Source organism: Podarcis cretensis (assembly GCF_951804945.1).
Source record: "Podarcis cretensis genome assembly, chromosome: 5".
NCBI classification, from domain to species: Eukaryota; Metazoa; Chordata; class Lepidosauria; order Squamata; family Lacertidae; genus Podarcis; species Podarcis cretensis.
In genome coordinates, this window is record NC_137174.1 from 49,201,872 (window position 1) to 49,222,690 (window position 20,819).

At 42.4% G+C, this 20,819-nt stretch overlaps 1 protein-coding gene across 1 annotated transcript in view; it reads left to right on the forward strand.

The window, feature by feature from the left end:
- The first annotated feature begins 3,229 nt into the window (after nucleotides 1–3,229).
- RAB11FIP2 (RAB11 family interacting protein 2) overlaps nucleotides 3,230–20,819 on the forward strand; it is a 31,501-nt gene continuing 13,911 nt past the window's right edge. Inside the window, exons 1-3 of the mRNA XM_079976724.1 lie at nucleotides 3,230–5,078; nucleotides 12,106–12,548; nucleotides 15,323–15,791. Coding sequence (XP_079832850.1) covers nucleotides 4,729–5,078; nucleotides 12,106–12,548; nucleotides 15,323–15,791 — 1,262 coding nt within the window. The 5' untranslated portion in view covers nucleotides 3,230–4,728. The remainder of the gene's footprint in view (nucleotides 5,079–12,105; nucleotides 12,549–15,322; nucleotides 15,792–20,819) is intronic.

Consider the following 20,819-nt stretch of genomic DNA (forward strand, 5'->3'; position numbering starts at 1 on the left):
GGCGATCTGTATTAATGAACACATACCAGGTTGTGTATGATTTAAAGTGCCACTTCTACTGTTTGGTCTGTGGAACCAAACTGAGGTACAGTGAGTCTATGGTTTTACAATTAAAAATGCTTATTTTATGGAATAGCTTTAAGGAATAACATCATTGCTTTAAGAGGCAATGACAAGGTATGGTCTTGGACATACTTAGGCCGCTGAAAAAGACCTGAGAGACTGTAAAGGGGAGACAAACACTGATGTATTATTTTGTTCCTTGCATTCACTAGATCAGTGTTGTTCAGCACTGGGTCCTGATCATGCCTGATAATTGGCGAGGCTGGCTGGGATGATAGGGGAGGGAGTCCAACACCTGGGAACCCAAAGTTGAAGAAAGATCAACCTTAAAAAGAAATGCAAAATTTTAAATAGTATGCCTTCACTTTAACACAGAAGAACTACTTCTCCAACAATGGTGCCTGCTGTGACATCACATACATTAAATAAAAACAAAGTATGTTTCTTCTTCTTCAGTGCTTTTGCTTTTACACAGATACACACAGTTTTAATTCAATAATACATTTAAATGAAATAGGTAAGATTAGTCAACTATGATTTAGTCAGGTGACATTCCTGTTTTCTGTACAATGTCATACCAGCCTCTCTATACCCTGACACGCATTAGCAGGCTTTATTATTCTAGTCTGTGTTATGGACTGCCATTCCATGGTCATACTGTCCCAGAAAATGTAATTCTGTTTCTGTGCCTAACGTTAAGAAGTTAAGATTATGCCACCAACATCTCACTCCTAGCAGCACTTTTATCCCAGAATAATCCCTGTAATACACAGTACCAATCATTCAAAGTTTTGGAGCTCAGCTTGAATCTCCTTTTTTCAGGTGCTGTGCAAGGCAGAAAGAAAGGAGTATGCAGCAACAATAATATGGTACAAATGCTACTATCATTAACACTCGTGGACTTGCATATTTGGGGGAATTATAATATACTAGAACTAGTTTTTTTCTGAATTTACCATTCTTAATTGCTGTTATTCCATTTGTGGAATTATTGTAGCACTATAATTCTGCTTCAGAACAGTACAGTACATTAATTCCACTTTTTTCCGGTATGCTGAGAATCGTTCTGCTTTGTGCTGTTTTCCTACTTTGGGGGATCGTTTACTTCATTGTTCTTGTGGTCATTCCGCTGCATATCAATCGTGCCTATTCCCTACGATTCCTCTTTTCCACTTTTCAGTTCAGGTTTGGCTCTCATTTTCACTGTAGTTTCTCAGGCCATCATGACCCATAAAAATGTAATTTTTAATCTATGGGCAATTGAGTAGGAGTTTCTTTGGCACTGAAGGAGATAATTAACTAAGTTTTACTCGGGGTAGATGCACTGAAATTAAAGGATCTAACTTACGTCATGTTAATTTCAGTGGATCCACTCCGAGTAAAATTTAGCAGCTCAATTGTGGCAGAAAAGAGGTCATGGTTTTAACATACTGAATAATGAGTGTTAAAACAAATCTGTTCACACACAATGTGGACCAGTAGAAATCAATGGTCTTTTAAGACCATTAGTTTCAGTGGACCTATTCCCATCATGACTAGCTTTAACTATCACCCATTGACTTCAATCACCAGGGTTGATTTTGTGCGAATAAAAGCTCAAAATTGTGTGGGTCCTGTGCTAGCACTATTAGCATTCTGTGCTTGCTAAATTTCAAGTTATTTCGAAACTACCGACATGTTCTGTGAAATATACTCAAATATATTCAACTCAGTACATAACATCCCTCCCCTCTAAGTTCCAGTCCTGCCCAGGAGTTCACATTCATAGTCCTCAAGGTACACCGACGGCCTACGTGTGTGTTGCCGCCTGGGGTGTTCCCTGGTCCAGGGTTCAGGTTCTGGCTCGTGTTCCAAGGATGCTGGCTGTGATGGGGCTGTTTGGTCTGGCGCAACCGGCTTGCTCAGTCTTGGTTCTGGTTCCGGTGTCCTTTTGGCCTCGCGTGTCCTCTCTGTATTTACTGATTCTGCCTCTCCTGCTGGCCCCTCCTGCTCTATGGGCTTCACTGCCCCACTGTTCCCTTGGGACTCCTCTGACCTGTCGTCCTCCTGGTTTTCTCCCGGGAATCGTCGCCGTATCTGGTCGCAGTGGCGGCGCCAGCATTGCCCCCCATCCGTTAACACCTCGTACGACACGGGGCCAGTGACCCTGGTGACTGTGGCGGGTACCCATGCTGGGCTGCCCCAAAATTCTTTGCGTACACTGGGTCCTGGGCCTCAAAGGTCCGGGGGTTCCTGCCTTCCCCCACCCCTACCTCATCCTGAGCTCTATCGGGGTGAAGGCGGTCCAATCTGATTGCAAGGCACCGACCCATTAGTAGCAGTTATGTCTTCCCCAGGGGCTTGCCGCTTTGCGTGGAAGACACGACGAGCCACCACTGAGGGCTGCGGCGAAAAGTGCCCCTTCAGCTGTTCCATAGTTGTTTTGTATGGAACAGGTGCGACATCTTCAGGCGCAAGGAGAGCCCGGGCGATTTCAAACGTCTCCTCTCCGCAGACGCTGAAGAATATCGCCCTCTTCTTGGCGTCTTCTTCGTCGGTGACCCCTTTGGCTTCTAGGAGGAAGGTGAAACGGGAGGCGTACGCTTCCCAGTCTCCAGATGCTGGGTTGAACGGCGAGAAGCTGCTGTCGGTTGCCATTCTGAGTTCCTTGTGTCCCGGAGCTGAAGCCTGGATACACGGTGCGAGGCAGCGGTGCGGTAGGTGGCGGTGCTGCGGTGCTGTGTGTGGCAATCAGCTCAGCGGGATCCCACCTTCGTCGCCAGTGAAATATACTCAGAGTCGCAAAGTGATTTCATGCTCTTTATTCAGCTCATAGTGTGAGGAGGAATGAATGAATGTCCCCTCAAAGTTATCAGCTTTATATACATTATTTACACAATGGGCTGCACATGATTGGCTAATTCCGGAATTCTACTGTAAGCCAATCAGGTTGTGGATTCGCTTCTATCTGGAGAATGATTGGGTGGTTCCTGTCAACCAATCATACTGCTGCATTGTTCTAGGACCAATCAGACTGCTGCATTCTGAATCCTATTGTTCTAGGACCAATCAGACTGCTGCGTTTTGGATCCTATTGTTCTAGGACCAATCAGACTGCTGCAGTTTGGATCCTATTCAACTCAGTACATAACATTCTTCTGCCTTTTGTACATCTGTTATTTCCAACGTTCTCCGTTTTGCTGCTCTGGGATGTCTGCTGTGTAGCAAGCCGCTTTGGGCACACAGCTGGTCGCGGGATAGCGGCGTAGAAGTACAAAACCGATCGGCTCGAAAGGACTAGGCACTCATCGGGAGGCTTCCCGCGTCTGCCCCACCGTCCGACGGCGGTGTTAAGAAAAAGACCCCACTCTGGGTACATAGAGAGGCAAGACCGATCTCTCAGTCCTGGGGGGAGAGCTGACTTTCAACGCCACACCAGACGCGCGCAGCGAGAGAGATGTCCTACAAAGGATGCTCAGCTGCGCGCACCCAATCTCGGCGCACCGGTGCCTTGCGGGGAATGCTCCGCTTGCCGGGGAGCCCCGTCCTCCTTCCTCTGTATGCCTTGGGAAAGGATATATTTTTTGGGGGGAGGGAGAATAAATAAATAAAAGCACCCCCACCCCCGTGCGCGGAGGCAGCTGCGATCTGGGCATGGCAAAGCGGGAGTAGCGAGGAGAAGCGCGGCGGCGGCGGCGGCGGCGGTGTGAACCCTGCCCTCCGCCCTCTGACCGCCCAGGGAAAGAGGCGGCGCTGCTGCTGCTGCTCGTCCTCTCCCACTCAGCGGCGCCGGCTCAAGGCAACAATGGGGAAGGCGGAAGTGGCGGCTTCGGCCCGGCGGCCTCGCAGCCTCTGCCCAGGGGAGGCGGCCGGGCAGCGCTGAGGGGCCGGCGGGGCGTCTCTCCCTCTCGTTCCCGCGGTAGGACGCGCCGCTGCTTCGCCCCAAGCGACGCCTCCGTGGGCGGGAAGCGGCGGCTTTGCCTCTCCCTCTGCCCCGGCTAGGCTCCCCCAGCTGCTTCAGTGAGGGGGGAGGGAGGCATTAGAGAACCGCAAGGGGAAGCAGCCAGACAGGCCTGGCGCAGCCTCGCCCGGGCGGGCGGGCGCAGGTTTCCCTTAGCAGGTGCCCTCTTTGCCCACCTCCCAATGGTTGTGTTTAAATGCCGCTCTCTTGGGGTTTCCCCGCCCCACTCCTAGGGCGCTGGGTTCGTTCCTGAGGCTTTGGGGGAAGCGCAGAGGGTGTTTGCTAGGAAGGGAGGGAGAGAGAAGTTTCCCTTGGGGACTTTCTCCCTGCTTCTTTAAATCCTGCAGTGCTGGTTTTGCCCTCTCCTCCACCCCGCCACTTTTAAAAAAGCAAAGGGGGTAGCAGGTGGAAATCCCGTTCGCCAGAGTCAGAGCAGTGGGCTTAAGATATAAGCTGTGCCCTAAACACAAGTGCAGGGAAACGGGGCTGATGCTAGAAAGAGGGGGGGGGAACAGTTCAAATGAATACTGAGGGCATAATCGAAGCTAGAATCTTGCCCCACTTGTTAGCAAGCTGACCAAGGAGCAGTTGAGACCCTTGTACCTGTATGTCCTCAAAGGTCTGTCAGCCTAAAGTGAGCTGCCTTAATATTAAGTGTACCTGCCTGTAGAACAGGTTACCTGTGTCGCTGTTGCTGCTTAAGACCCCCCACCCCTGCCGACAGTATGTTGGCTGAGCAAGCCCAGAAGTGGTTCCCAACTCATGTGCAGGTCACAGTCCTGCAGGCCAGAGACCTGAAGCCAAAGGGCAAAAGTGGCACTAATGATACATACACAATCATACAGTTGGGAAAGGAGAAATACTCCACTTCCGTGGCAGAGAAGACCCTGGATCCTGTATGGAAAGAAGAGGCCTCCTTTGAGTTGCCAGGATTGCTGATGGAAGGGAATCCTGAGAAATACGTCCTCTGCCTGATAGTGATGCACAGGTCACTTGTTGGGCTTGATAAGTTTCTGGGACAAGTGGCGATAAATCTGAATGATATCTTTGAGGACAAACTAAGAAGGAAAACTGAGTAAGTGTTATTTTCTTATATATGCTGGGAACTTTTTTTGCTTTAAGGTTTACCCATATGCTCCAAAAACCAGTTTATATGCAGAGCAGTATTAATAGGTGTATGACTGTATTATCATTTTGTGCTTACCCGTGGGCACCTAGCCTTTCAGGATTTTGAAATTTATACATGCACACTTCATTCCTGATGTGTGGTCATACATAGTAATTATTCCCAAATGGTAGGTAGGGTCTCATCAGTCAACTGGGGGCTAAGGATTGCTAGCCTGTCAACAGAAAGTATTTGGATGATGCAGAACAAGCTGTGCAGGAGTTTCACTTTGGATGAAACCAAAATGCTAATCTGAAATGCAGAAGAAAGAAAATCCCACTGGTATACCTCCATACTATGAAGTTTGCTATTTTGGGAATAGCCATTTGAAAGAAATGGTTTATTTTTAAAATACTGTACACCATTTTGGCCTACTCTGTTTTGTAGGTTCACTCTGTCTTCTGTTCTTTCACTCATAATATTGGTTGTTCTTCTGTTATTCCATAACACATGAATGTCTGAACCGTTACATGCTTCAGTACAGTACTGTGCTCTTTTACATTATCGCTTAGGACAATAATCAATTTGTTCCCAGTGAAGCCTTTGGTATTGTAATTTATAATGGCAGACACAATATGAGTGTGTGGTATCTACTTGTGTCAGTCATACAGCTTTTGGTTTATCGGGATGGTATAACATCTTAGAATAACTAAGTTTTCCTAGTTACAGGTAGGTAGCCGTGTTGGTCTGCTGTAGTCGAAACAAAATTTAAAAAATCCTTCCAGTAGCACCTTAGAGACCAACTAAGGTTGTTATTGGTATGAGCATTCGTGTGCATGCACACTTCTTCAGATACTAGTTTTCCCAGTTAACCCTTGATTCCAAACTTGGAAGTCTTAACTATTTCAGGGGGGGGGGGGTTGCACTTAACTGTTGCTAATAGATATCTGTCCCCATAATGTTATAATATGTTTAACATCTCCCTCATTCATGTGTTACATGTTACAAAACAGCCTATACATATAATTTATTATTTAATAGGCAGTGAATTGTGTCTAAGACTCTTAACTGCAATGCTGTTCGTTGTAGGATAGAGTTCTGGGCCTTGAGCATTGCAAGAGAACCATAAAGGTTTCATAATGTTTACTATTCAAATTTTGACACCATGTCAAAATAGAATGTCTGGTTGAAATGTCCACCACTTCAAAGTCTAAGATAAAATAAGGTAAAATGATCATTAAATAGTTTCTTATTTGCAGATCACTGCTAAAAATGGTTAATGGAAGACTAATGGAATGACATGATGAAGAAATAATGAAATGTTGTTTGTAGTCAGTCAAACTGAAATGTTTCTGAAATGCAAATGAATTCATTACAGGGAAGTGATTCACTGATTGCAACATCACCAGATCCATTGTATTAGGGTTGCCAAACATCCAGAATTTCCTGGACATTGCTGGGATTTGGCCAGCAGAATCGTATCTGAACATATATATGGCAGCTCATGTCGGAAGTGTAGATTTTGTCGAATTTCCTTAAAAACAGCTTAAAAGCTGCTGCTTCTTTTGAAATCTTGCAAAAAAAAAAAAAAAGTTCAACAACTCTGCCAACAATACTCAACTACTTTTGTGCCTGGATTTTCACTTTTTGAAATATGGCAACCCTACATTTTATAAACATGTTGAAATAAACTGACAAGTAAAGCTTGACTGTGATCAGGTCCCCTCCCTGCTGGTCTCTCAGAACCCACAAAGGTATGAAGAGGGTGGAACAGAGACAGACTAGACATTGGTGTCTCAGATTGCTTAGGAAGGACCTGGGAGAGGAGGAGACTTAGGGAGCTGTGGACCTTCAGTTGCAATTCCCCCATTGGGGCAAGACCTGCTGGGAAGAGTTGCTGTGCTCAATAGGCCTGAGCTGTTTTGTTTCCTTGAGTAAAAAATTAACTTCATTGACACCTTGTGAGTTATTGCTGACCGGTTCCTGACTCCCACCTTGACACTTGAGCTTCTTGGAGGAAAGGTGGGCTAGAAATATCTAAAAACTTCCAGACTGTGTGCATGTGCACGATCGCACACATATAGGATGCGCCTAAATCAGGAATTGCCTGTATATTTATAATTTGCATTTTTAATCTGCTTGTCTTGTAGCAGCCCTGTTTAGGGAAGTTTTTAATGTTTGATGTTTTATTCTGTTTTTAATTTGTTGGGAGCTGCCCAGAGTGGCTGGGGAAACCCAGCCGGATGGGTGGGATATAAATAATAAATTGTTGCTGTTGTATGTGAACTTCTTCAGTGTCAGAGACTGTAAATTCCAATTTTGCAACTTCTGTAGTGTATTCCTGTGCACTTGCATTTGAAAGTAGTTTCCATTGAGTTCAGTGGAACTTACTCTGAGGAAGCGCTATCCAGTGACAGGCGGGAAAGTGATTCAGGAGATGAACCGCTGGAGGAACGTGACACGAGAGCAGGACTGTCAGGGGCCATGCTGCGTCTTTGGAGCTACAAAATTGATTCCATGTCCTCACGTTGGACACCCTCCCTCTGGATGTGATGGACTCTCTCCTTCATTGGAGGCTTTTAAGCAGAGGTTGGATGGCCATCTGTCATGTAGGCTTTAGTTGAGATTCCTGCATTTGCTGGGTTAGACTAGGTGACCGTTATGCCTTCCTATCTACAATTCTATGATTCTGTGTGAATTTAAGATTTATGCCTAAGCGTACACACTTACTTCAGTAGTCATAATGCTGTTTCAGTTAAGTGCTTATTACAAAATAAATGTGAAATTGTTACTTGTAGTTGCGGAAGCATCTGCATGCCTTTTATTCTTTTACACCAATAAGTGCATTTATTAAAGAGAAATTGCTTTTGCCAAGCAATAGACAATGTTTTGTTGTTGGAGAAAGGTGATGCTCCTCTGCCTACTGCTGTATTCCCCACATTGCAGTTTGGAGTTCCGTTTGTTCCACAATTGCATCAGTATTAGGAGTATCTCTTGGCTAGTATCTGTGCCATCATTTGAAACCATTCACAAGCTGTTTTCCCATTTCTTGCCTTAATGAGTGTGCCATTAAGAAATACCTTTAATAAAGTGTTTTCAAATTATTCTTTGCTCTTGGTGGCTGAATACTCCTCATGGTACTACAATCATACACTTCCTCCCCCACCCGCAATTTCAAGCATAATGAAAACCCAGGAAGGCTACTTGTCACCTTCTTATACAGTGCCCATCCAAGAAGTTCCACTTTCTAGTGCTGAAGTGCACATAGCATGCAAAATAGACGAAAAGAGATAGAGGGGGGAAAGAATGAAAAAGCAGCCTGTTCTCTTTTCAGTAAGGCTATGTCTCCTGTTTGTTGTGTTGGGACAAAATATTAGCCACAAACTTCTGCTTCTTACATATTGGCTTTTACATTTGTGTAAGATGTACACATAGAACGCATAGAAGCCATGTGTACACATGTACACAGAGAAGCCAGTGTCTGCTGACCCAAACTTCAGTGCCTATTGCTTGATATTGTGGTGTACAGTTTGCACAGTTCTAATCTATATGTTTGAGACTCTGCTTGAGTAAGCTTCCTATGCAAATGTGAAATCCCGGTCTCTGGAGTGTGTATGGCAGTGCAATCTTGACCCATGACTATGCATATTTTAGGGACTTCAGCATATGGGCTTTAGTGTTACTAACTCAAGATCTGGAATACTCTTGCTGTAGCATTGAAAATAGGGGTGAGATCGTGTTGTTTTTAACTGCTATTTGGAATGTCCAGTTCTGACTTTTGTAACATGGAAAGGGCTATGAGTTGGCCCAGAAATCTACCTATACAGTTATACCTCGGGTTGCGAACATGATCCGTGCGGGAGGCATGTTCGCAACCCACAGTGCCGCGTCTGTGCACACGTGTGACGTGATTTGGTCTCCTGTGCATGCGCGAGCGCCAAAACCCGGAAGTAACCTGTTCTGGTACTTCCGGGTTTGGCACTGTCCACAACCCGAAAACGCACAACCTGCAGTGTTCATAACCCGAGGTATGACTGTATGCATATCCATTTTCAGTCTGCATATTGCTGTTTACAAGAACTATAGCTTCAGTAAGATACTACTGAAATTGAATATTCTGTATGTAGTGATTTCAGAACTGTGAGATAGGACAACATAATAGTGTGACATTACTATCAGGAATGCACTGCAGAGATGGAAGATGCTCTTTGTTCAGAGGTGGAAAAATTAGGGAAATGTTATCACTGTGATGTTTAGAAACTTGCAAGCACAACTGGGAGGCAGGTAGCCTATTGCTTTTTCAAATGGTATATGGCTGAATTGTGTATGTGTTGCCTGGAAAAAAAACACAATTATGGAAATACAGAGTAAAATTTCAGTCATTTAAATTAAAATTAAGGACGCACAGCTGTGACCCCATAGTTTTAAAATAAAAGCTGATACCTAACAATATAATTTTGATTTCTTTCAAAACTGATAATAAATACAAATTTTATTAAATCGTGGTTTTTTGCTTTCAGATGCATTTAGCAGACCCGGAGCCTTATATCCAAAGTGACTTTTTAAAGTTGATGTAACCTGAACATTGCTTAGTTTGTGGGTAAATGAGATCCACATATTTGATGAAGTGTCTTTATTGGTAATATTTCTAGTTTTTAATATATTTAATAGCTTCCTCCTTCCAACACAGCTGTACATATGGTTCTCCAAGAGACAGACTTCAGAGTCACTAGAGTATTACAAAAAAAGATATTTAATATTCTGCACAATGCTGAACCTTGTCAGCAATTCCCCCATGTGTGTTTTTTCTTGTAAGAAAAATGAAGGCTACCAGCTGATCTAGAATTTCTACGAAAGCTTCAGCGCATGCAACATGCAGGGCTTTCTTTCTTTTAACAGAGAGAAGTGTGTATGCTAGCCCATAGTGACTTTAACCACGTACTAAGCCACAAACTAATAGCCTGCTGCACGTAACACTTTCTAAGTTGCTGGTGGTTGCACCTTAAAACAAACATATGCCTTTAAAAATAAAGGCAGCAAAGTTTCCTGAAGCAGTGGTGTTATGAGAGGGCCTCTGTCGTATATTTTAATATCTTCATTCTGGCACAAGATATAAGAAACTAAAACAATAGCTAATATAGCTTAGCACATAAATATTTTTATTCCAGAATGGCTCTCCCTTTCATGAGTGTGAAAAATCATTAGCTTTTTAAAGAAAAGGAATAAGGGGTTATTGGAACGGCTAGTTGAGATTTGGAGCAGGTGGTGGTCTTCAAGGCTTTATTTACAGTCCTAGTTTTGTTATACCAAGAACACCCGAGCTATTCATATTGCCTCTTTCATGATTAGAAGTTGAGCATGGCAATATGTGCTGGCGTAAGGCCTATTTGCTAGTTACTTCCTGGGGAGAAATCGTAACCTGCTGCAGGGCTTGGGCAAACTCATTCTTCTCATTCTTCTTGTCAGGAGAGTTGAGGAATGAATAAGGCTGTACCGCGTTTGTTAGGTGATCGGGGTGATGCCTCATTTAGTCCGTTCCCAGAAAGAATGGAATTTATTATTATTATTATTATTATTACAGCAATCTAAGAGATAAGATATCTCATTTGAATAGTAAGTGGCACAGCCTGGTTCATATTATACCCAGTTGGCATTTCTCACTGGAAAGCATTTTGTATTTGGTTTGGATCAGTATCACAGCAGGAGTAAACAAAAGCATTGAACTACTGTACTTTTGAGGGCATTTTGATATATTTTCTAATCTCTGTATTTGGGAAAACTCTTAAATCTCTGTAAGCATCAGGCAGAACAAATCTGGCAATCCTTGTGGTGAGATTCTGTGGCAGAGCCACCGCTACTTCCTGAGCCCTGCCAATTCACTCCAGCAGGGATGGAGGTGCAGGATGATTTTCATTATCTTTGCCCCGTTATTTTTTCTCTCCCCATCCCGCAAACTCTAGTCAGTGGGAGGGAATATACTGTTCCATCTCTCAGGCTGGTCTATTTGAAGGCTTCTCTTTGGGAGAATATCAGGGGAAGAAGTACTCACAAAGGATCCGGTGGATCCTTGCCCACTCCTGACAAGCCCAGTTTTGGCATTTGGTGCAGCAGAACATCTGCGCCTGCTGAGCTTTCCATGGGTGCTTGGGGAGCGGGACTCCAGCGCTGCAAGACTTCCCTCTCCATTAGCAAAGCAGCACTTGACATCACTTCCTACAGTCCCTCAGCTGGCCTTTGGCTGGTTTAAGGATCGTTTCCTAAACTGAACATTGATACTTTCATTTATGTGTTGCATTAAAGGAAGCATAATGCAAGATACATTAGTCTTAATCATTTTTTATTTTCACATTACAAATTTAGTTATTTTCTTACGGACATTTTACAACTGCAGTGTTTATTTGAAAAAAAAATTGTTCATAAAGTAACATTTCATCAAATTGTATCATAGGGTGGTTTATTTGGTTGTTTGTTTGTTTTAAAGAAGAAGTCGTCTTAATTCTTTTTTGTAGCTTTCCAAATACATGGCTCTGGACAAGTGAATTTTTGTTTTCTGTATTCGTCTACATGGGCATCATTTTAACTGAATTTTGCAGGAGGCTGAATGGTAGATCTCATGCTTTTCATGCAGAAGGTCCTGGTTTCAGTCCCTGGCATCTCCAGTAGTAGGTAATGCAAATGCTCTTTATAGAGCATTTACCCTTATCTATATAGGTAATGCGATGAACTTGCTGCCAGGCAGCATTGACCTTACTGGGCTAGGTAGACAGGTGATCTGCCCTGATTTAAGGCAGCTTTTCTTATTATGAAATACATATATTTAAAACACCAGCCCAAATCTCTGGTTGCAGGCAATTTTTATTTCTTGGATTATTTGTTCTTAACAATTACATGATTTATCTGATAGGATTAAAGGGAGATCAAAAAAGCAGCAGTTTAAATAAAAAAAATTTGATACAATGTTACACAACTTACAGTGTGTTGTTATCTTATCTTGAAGGTGGTTTAGCCTGGAGTCCAAACAAGGAAAGAGAACTAAAGACAGAGGAGAAATAAAGGTCAATATTCAGTTTATGAGGAACAATATGACAGCAAGCATGTTTGACCTTTCAATGAAGGACAAAACTAAATCTCCATTTGCTAAACTAAAGGACAAAATGAAGGGTCGGAAGACTGATGGAACATTTTTGGATACATCCTCTGCAATCATTCCAAGCAGTCACATGCCAGAAACTAACACTGTAACTTCCCTTGGTGAAATACAGTTAAAATCTAAACCAAAAAAGCCTTTCCTGTTGGGACCTCAGCGACTATCTTCAGCTCATTCAATGTCCGATTTAACTGGGCCCCAGGTGACTTCGGAAAAAATTAAATCGGGCACAGTTGCCAATGCATACCTCTTCAGACGTCAGCTTGAGTCTGTTGGTTCTGCGGATGAAAGTGGTAAGTGAAAATTGTCGATGCTGTTTGATGTAAGAAACTTCGACAGACTCTTGCTCATTGCTTCCAGCCTGTTATCTTTTCGCTCTTACTTTATAGAAATGTGTGGTTGCAAAAGCTCACAGAGCAGTATATATTGACTACACTGTAAGGTAAAGGCAAATGGGGGACATCAGTAATGTACCAGCAGCAATCCTGTTCAAGCAGCTTATCACCAAATATTAGGTGCAAAGGTTTCTGGAAACAGCTGACAGGTGGGTGATGTTTTTAGGAAAGCTTGAGAGATAAATAATTCCAGGACCCACTCAAGCTGCAGCGTGCCGTTCAGTTAAAAATGTTCAGGCTGGTAAATAAAATACCGTCAAAGAACAATACAATAAAACACAAAATAGAAATACAATAAAACAATAATAATAATAAAACATTAAAAGGAACCAGCAGAGATACAACAAGATTAGTGATTGAAAAGCTTGGGGAAATCAAGAAACTTTAGAGCTCTGTACATCAGAATTGTTAATTTTTCACGTTGTCTGTTCCCAATTAAAGTTACATTCTGTTGATGAGATATAAGTTAGCTTGTTGGACCAGTGCAACACTAGATTATAATACTGTGTTGACCATTTGGCCCATTTTGCACATTTTATCTGGTGGTTCATTGAGTCTTAGGAGTTTGTTATAATTTTGTCCTCTAATTTCATAGCATAGTAAACATAAAGTAGATACTGAAGCTAATTGTACATATATCAAGTGTAGCGTAGTGGTTGGAACACAGGTAAGGAATCTTTTTTTTAGCCTGGTGGATCAGATCCTTATCTGACCCCCCATCCCCAGAGTCCATCTTTAGGCAGGCAGTGTAGCTGTCATTATGATGCCATGTGATTAGTTGCCCCATCCACTCCCAAAGTTTGTTGTGCAGAGCTTCCCAAGCGCTCATAATCCAATGGGTTGTTTGTGTTTTTGGGTAACCACAGCACAAGAGGCTTTGCTCCTCCAGTAGCACCAAACATTTTGTGTTGAAACCACTGCTGAAATGGAACTTCCCCATTCTTTTTTAGCAGGAGTTTCAGTGCAAATTGCTTGGTGCTATTGGCGCATGGTATACTTACCACACCCATCAGCTAATCGTGTTGGCGTGTCTTGCTCCCTCAGTGAAAAAATTGGGAGCTCACTTTAAGCTCCCGATTGTTCCTTTTTAGCCACATCACCACCTTCTTCACACCTGACATGATGTCAGGGGAGGGGGAGGTGAGTGTGGTTTGGTTTCTTTCTTTTAACTGTTTATTTGTGCTCTTACCTTATTCTTACTCTTGTGAACCACCCTGATATCTTATAATGAAGGGTGGTGAAAGGTAAAGGGACCCCTGACCATTAGGTCCAGTCATGGCCAACTCTGGGGTTGCGGTGCTCATCTCGTTTTATTGACCGAGGGAGCCGGCGTACAGCTTCCGGGTCATGTGGCCAGCATGACTAAGCCGCTTCTGGCAAACCAGAGCAGTGCATGGAAATGCTGTTTACCTTCCCGCTGGAGCGGTATCTATTTATCTACTTGCACTTTTGACGTGCTTTCAAACTGCTAGGTTGGCAGCAGCAGAGACCGAGCAGCTGGAGCTCACCCCGTTGCAGGGATTCGAACCACCGACCTTGTGATCGGCAAGTCCTAGGCTCTGTGGTTTAACCCACAGTGCCACCCTAATGAAGGGTGGTATATAAGTCTAATAAATAATAATAGTAATAAATGGGGAGAAGTGCTGGGCCAGAGGTTCCCTAACCATAAGTTAGAGTGTCAAGCCAGGATCGAGGAGTCCTGGATTCAAATTCCCACTCAACCGTCAATGCCTCAGGAAGATCTTGATCCAGCCTGTGTTTTCTATTTTCTCTACTTTTTCCTATGTTCCTTGAAGGAAGTGTAGGAAATTAATAATAATAACAACATTGTTTTGCCATTTTATAAAAAACTTGAGTCAATAATATCCACTTTTCTTTTAAACCATGACAGCCTTCCAGAACCTTTTGTAGTGCATATAGAATGTTACAATAAATCTTTAATACAGAAACATTATTTCATACCAAGTACCAAGTATGTGCAGGGGACGCAGGTGGCGCTGTGGGTTAAAGCCTCAGCGCCTAGGACTTGCCGATCGAAAGGTCGGCGGTTCGAATCCCTGCGGCGGGGTGCGCTCCCGCTGCTCGGTCCCAGCGCCTGCCAACCTAGCAGTTCGAAAGCACCTCCGGGTGCAAGTAGATAAATAGGGACCGCTTACCAGCGGGAAGGTAAACGGCGTTTCCGTGTGCGGCTCTGGCTCGCCAGAGCAGCGATGTCACGCTGGCCACGTGACCCGGAAGTGTCTCCGGACAGCGCTGGCCCCTGGCCTCTTAAGTGAGATGGGCGCACAACCCCAGAGTCTGTCAAGACTGGCCCGTACGGGCAGGGGTACCTTTACCTTTACCTTTTACCAAGTATGTGCCCAAATCTCTTACTAAATCAAATGGGACTTGGACATCCCTGTGTTTGGGTGGATCATGCCCCTCCCCTTTTTTAAAAATCAACAACAGTTTGACTGGTTGTTGTAATAATGATCAATTGAGTACATTCAGAAATGAGGATGGGAAATCTCAGCCAGCCGGGTCAGAGATGATGGGAGTTGTAGTCCAGCAATACCCAAAGGGCCACAGGTTCCCCTTCCTGTTCTAAATGCAGTTATGCAAGCTTTTGTGTGGGTATTGCCAAATATGATGTGATGTCTCTTGTTGTATACTAATGACTAAATGATTTGCAGGAAATGTAAAATCTCCACACAGACGGACGTTAAGTGCAGATACAACTAAAGTGAGTCAGCCAGACAGCACAGTTGATGACAGCGACTCAGCTTTTGGAGCACAAAATGACCCTTTTAAAAATGTGAGTGCTTCGTTGCCTCAGAAGTTTGCCACCCTGCCAAGGCAGAAGAATCCATTTGAAGAATGCCCTATGTCATGGGACCAAAACGTAGGTCTGTTTTCAAAACCTGCTGAAACAAAAAAAGACATTAAGAAAGAGAAAAAGGAGAAGGTTAGTCTCTTTGAAAGAGTGACTGGGAAAAAAGATAGTAAGCGGTCTGACAGACTTAGCAATGGAGGATCAGATGCTTCTGCTGATTTGAAATCACCTAGTGCACTCGGCGAAAATCATCAGGACAGTTTTGATTTTGATTCAACTAATCCCTTTACAACAAGCTTCAAGCCAACAAAAGTGCTGCCATCTTCTAGGTAAGCTTTACTGTATTTGAGATATGATGTCTTGGAGTCAGTTTTATAAAAATGAAAACAGAGTTTGGGCAAACCTTTAAAAAAAAAAAATTCATCAAGGTTATCATTTTTTTTCTTCTAGAAGTATATTTCAAAAGTAATATTTAACCCCAGATGGCTACTGCTGTGCTATAAAGGAGCTCACTCAGCTGTTGTGTGGGAAGCTCTATCCTTTCCTTCCCCCAATAACAGCCTTGCATAGCTCGGCATGCAAAGGCCAATTCTACCCTTAACTGATTAGATAGAATTCTCTGAGCACTGGAGGAATATGCCCCCAAATCCGCCTTAAAATAATGAGACCCTGTTCAGTGTATCCTTATTATCAAAGTTTTGGACAGTGCCTGAGAGATCAAGCACATTTTGCAGTGTGCTTTCCACCCAGAGAAGCTAGCCTGCCTGATTCATTGCCCAGTTATTTTTTTTTTTAAAAAAAAAGATTTACACAAACTTTATTCAGGAAAGAATTTTGGCTGCATTGTTTGAGTTCTGTTTTATTGAATAACTGGCTTGTTTTTTGTTTAGTTTTAAAAAAGGTTGTATTGTAACTTTTTATACTGTGGTGTTTTTTTATAATTATTTAACATTTTTAGCTACTTTAAAAGTCTTAGGGCTAAAAATGCAGCGTTTAAGTCAATTAAATCTAAACAAGAAAAACCTCTTGTTGTCCTTGAAATTCTCCCTCCTTTGTAGGGTCGACCTTTTTAGAGGAACACACTAAAGATGTAATGCTGACCCATGTTTTGGTCACTCTCACTTTCACACGTGTACTCTGATTTCTTTTGCACAGCAAACTATAGTTTGCTATTACAGTGTGTGAAAACAGAGAAGGTAGTAACACACACAAAGCTTGTGAGCTGGCTAGCATTAAATCATGGTTTTGGAATTAGATCTGAATGGACATACTGTCTTTCTTATGCTACTAAAAGTAGTGAAGTAGTAAAAAGTAGATGTGTTCCACACTTTATCTATGATTATTAATTATTATATTTAGTTGCTCCCCCCCCCAAATGAAATTAAAGGTGACTTACAAAATGCAAATTAAAAACAGATCTAAGCTCACCCTATTGAAAGATAAGCAGAAAGTTAAGATCCAAAGGCCCTGGGTGAAAAAGAATGCATTTGCCTGTAGCCTAAATTAAAAAAAATGGATTATATTTTGAGAACATGAACAATTCAGCTGACTGAATCTCTGTCATAATTTACTAGGTCTTGGTGGGGCACCAAAAGAATTCAAAGAGCAAAGGCCTTTGCAAAAGCTTTAGGAATAAGCTTATTGCGTGGATTTGCAACTGACAAAATGTTGGACTGATTCCCCCCCCCAATGCTGCTAGCAGCAGTTCTCAACCTGTGGGTCCCCAGATGTTTTGGACTACAACTCCCATCATCCCTGAGCTCTGGCCTTGCTAGCTAGGGCTGATGGGAGTTGTAGTTCAACAACATCTGGGGACCCACAGGTTGAGAATTTTAAAAATGGGTGCTACATCAGAGCATCTGAATTATTGCCTAGTTACCGTACCTTGGGCAGCAGGCAATTTTTAGTCACTAATGGTGACAAGGTTGTGTGTTAATGACAAGTCTGTGTTAGGCTCTGGTAGCTCCTACCCGTTAGCATTTGGTGGTAATAGGGTTATGTTGTTTTTAAGCCCAATCCACATCTTTGAAAGTTTGCATTTGCAAGCTGTTTGATTGCTTTCATTAGTCTAATTGCAATCATTCATTGCACTGGCTTTCAAGGGGTTAATCTGCAGCTCTCTGTCATGGCAGTCTTGTACAGTGAGCATACCAGAGGACAAATGTCAACTTAATATACAAACTTCCCATAAAATAGCTAGCACTATGTGCAACATTTCCGTAAAAAAAATGTTTGTTTTTTAAAGCTACTCTACAGTAGGCTAATACACTGATGTGAAAATTTCTCAATTTACAGCACTTGACAGGTGCTAAAAGAAAAGCATCTTTAATTTTAATGTGTTGTTAGGCCCTCTTTAGAGGGATTGTGGAAGTTATTAACAAGGTCCTTTGAGACAGGAGACGGGTAATTAACAAGACCTACAGAAAGAGAGTTTGGGTAATTAACAAGCTCTTATGCACTGGACACAGGGTAACAAATAGTCCAGTAGTTAAAGGGGACAGGTTGTTACTAGCATGATCAAATGCCGGATTTGAGAATATGAATAGATAGGTGTCTCAGTGAGGTGTCTAATTAGTATTTTTTTATTATATATAAACTCCTTAGATTACATTTCTGCAATATAACAGTCAGGGTAATAGCAACACCCACCCACCCGTGAGGACCCTTTTAAGATCAAAATTCCATTTAAAAATTGGCAATAAATGTAGTGCCCTTTACAATGATTACTAGGGAGAAAAGAGAAAAATGAAAATGGCATATTAAGAAAATAGTATTTTAATGAGGTAATTTATCGTTGAATGAGACACAATTCACTCTTAGATAGCAGCAAGAACTAAAGGTGCCAAAGTTGGAGTAGACGTCACTTGAATGTCGCTGGTAGGAGTCAGCTTATAGGGGCCAAGGTCCCTTTGCCTCCTCCCAGTAAAATATTTGAGGGGACCAGGGCCCCCCAAAGTTGATGGGCATTGCCGTTCAAATGATGTGTGTGCACTGCATCTTGTGATTGATTATGCGGGGCGGGACTTACCTCCCCCCCCCCAATAGTTTGTTCAAGTTGGCACCCCTAGAAGTGGGTATCAGCTGAAATGGGGGCAGCACTGAAGGGCGTTTGTGCCCCAACCCACCTTGAAAGTGATCATCCCTAACTGAAAGAGGGTTCTAGGTGGAACTCATAGTTTCACTGAAATAAATGGGATTTATGTCTAGACAGGGTGGAATCATCAGTTTTAATCAAGTTTCCAATTGACACCGTCATATTTCGTTAAATGATGGTGAAAATCTGAGCACTAAACCATATTACTTTGCAACTAAATAAGAATATTGTTTATTTATTCTTGGAACCGGGCCTTGCATCCCTTTGCATCCCTATATATTTTTGCATGCTTTCCCTGTTAAGCTCTAGAGGGAACATCTTTTAAATATTTCCCTTTTTGGGTTTTTCTTGCAACTAGCACTCATGATGGTTGTGAGTTTAGTAGTGCAGGTTTATCTACTCCTGTTAAGTTCTTAGGCTCCAAGACTGTACCCACTTACATAATTATGGGGCTGTAAATAACATGCACACTGGACAGTTTTGTCATTGCCAATCATTTTTGTTTCACTCTGCCTTTGGCAGCATAAATTGATAATAACTGGGTCAATGAGAACAGCTATATCATTAGCATCTTTATTGTTACTTTTATACAAGTAGGTAGAAGGTTGGTTGGGTTGAGGTGTCGGTGAAGGAGTCTCTGACATTGGATTGGCCTTTCCAACATTAAATCTCTGTCTTCAACATCAGGTGGCAAATCTAATTTATCCTCTGGCCCTGGAGTGCCCTTCCAGGGACCACTGGATTGCATCCCAGCAGTAGGGCTAACATGCTTATATAACCATCTAAGCTATGTCCCTCTTGTGTCTAGGCTGTGTCCCGAAATAAATAAAAATAAAATAAGTATATGAGCATTTCTCTACTGAAAAGTTCTTCTTTTACTGTGAATCCTTTGAAGTTGGGGAAGGAAGCTTTCTAAATATCTGACTCCAGAACAGTCAGGTGTCAGTATGACATTTCTGTAACATTTTTCAAATATTCTGTATTAAACTTGTTGCTTAAAAGCTATTGCTGGAGTAGCTATATTCCAGCTTTATCTGATCTGTAGTTTTATTCACATGTAGCGTTATCATGTATTTGGCTTCTGTTCCACTAAGTTCAGCCTCTTGTGGAAGTTGTAATCTTTGTCTCTTCGATATCTCTTGTCACCTTTTCCTGCATTTCTAGAAAAGTAAGTTCATTTGGTAGTTATTTCCCAGACATTAGTACAGGTTGTTGCTTAGCGCATCACCTTCTCCTTCCTTCTGCTTATATTCTTTCACAGAAGATGAGCCAGCTGTACTTCATAAAACAGAGTTTTAATAAATTTAATAAAATTAAAATTCACAAAAACCTAGTGACATTATAAAACAGTTCTAAAACCTCCTATAAAAACGTAACAGAATGCCCAGGTAATTGAAGTCTTGGGCTGGCGTTGAAAAGACATTAAAGTTAATGTCTCTAAAGAGGGCATTCCATATCCAAGAGGGACTCAACTGAGAAGTCCCTCAACTAGCAGAGAGACTGAAGAGAAGAATGTGAGAGGGTTTAGGCAGGCTTATGTGTGTAGGGGTGAAATAACATTTTTTTATTTACTTTCATTTATATCCTGCTTTTCTTCCATTGTGGAACATGAAGTGGCATTCACATGGTTCTCAGGTGATCATCCATCCAGATGCTGACCAAGACCAAAATTGATGGTTTAATGCATGGGACATTTTCAGTCATTTAGAGGGGGAGTCAAGTAGCCAGGCCGCAAGCTGTTTCAAAGGGTAACAACCAGCATGTTGAAGTGTGCTTGGGAACAGTCCCATTCAGTAATCTAGCACCTGTATTTTGTTTCCAAGAAGTTGTCAAAGGCAGCCCCACAATAGTCCTGTCAAAGAGTTACTGTGGCATGAATCCCAATGAAATAAATGATTTAAGATGGTACTGCTAGGGATGTACCCGTTAAAGTGAGATTGATTAACCCCAGATCACATCTGGAGTTTGTTGCATTTTGGGAACAGCGGAACAGAAAACTGAGATAATTGTGTCACAAAGTAACATATATATATGCTGCATGTTAGTTTAGTCAGAAGGGTGCCCCTTCTTCCTTTTGAAGTAAAATTGTGCTTTTATTTATTGGTGATTTTTAAAAAAAATAGTAATCATAAATTGCTCCTCCTTTTTTAAACCTCTTTTTGCAGTAATATAAATGATTCCTAGATTACCAGAGTAGCATTTTGTAAATCTGCCAACATGAACTGATGAAGTACATATACTTCATAATGCAAGAAAGGTTTTT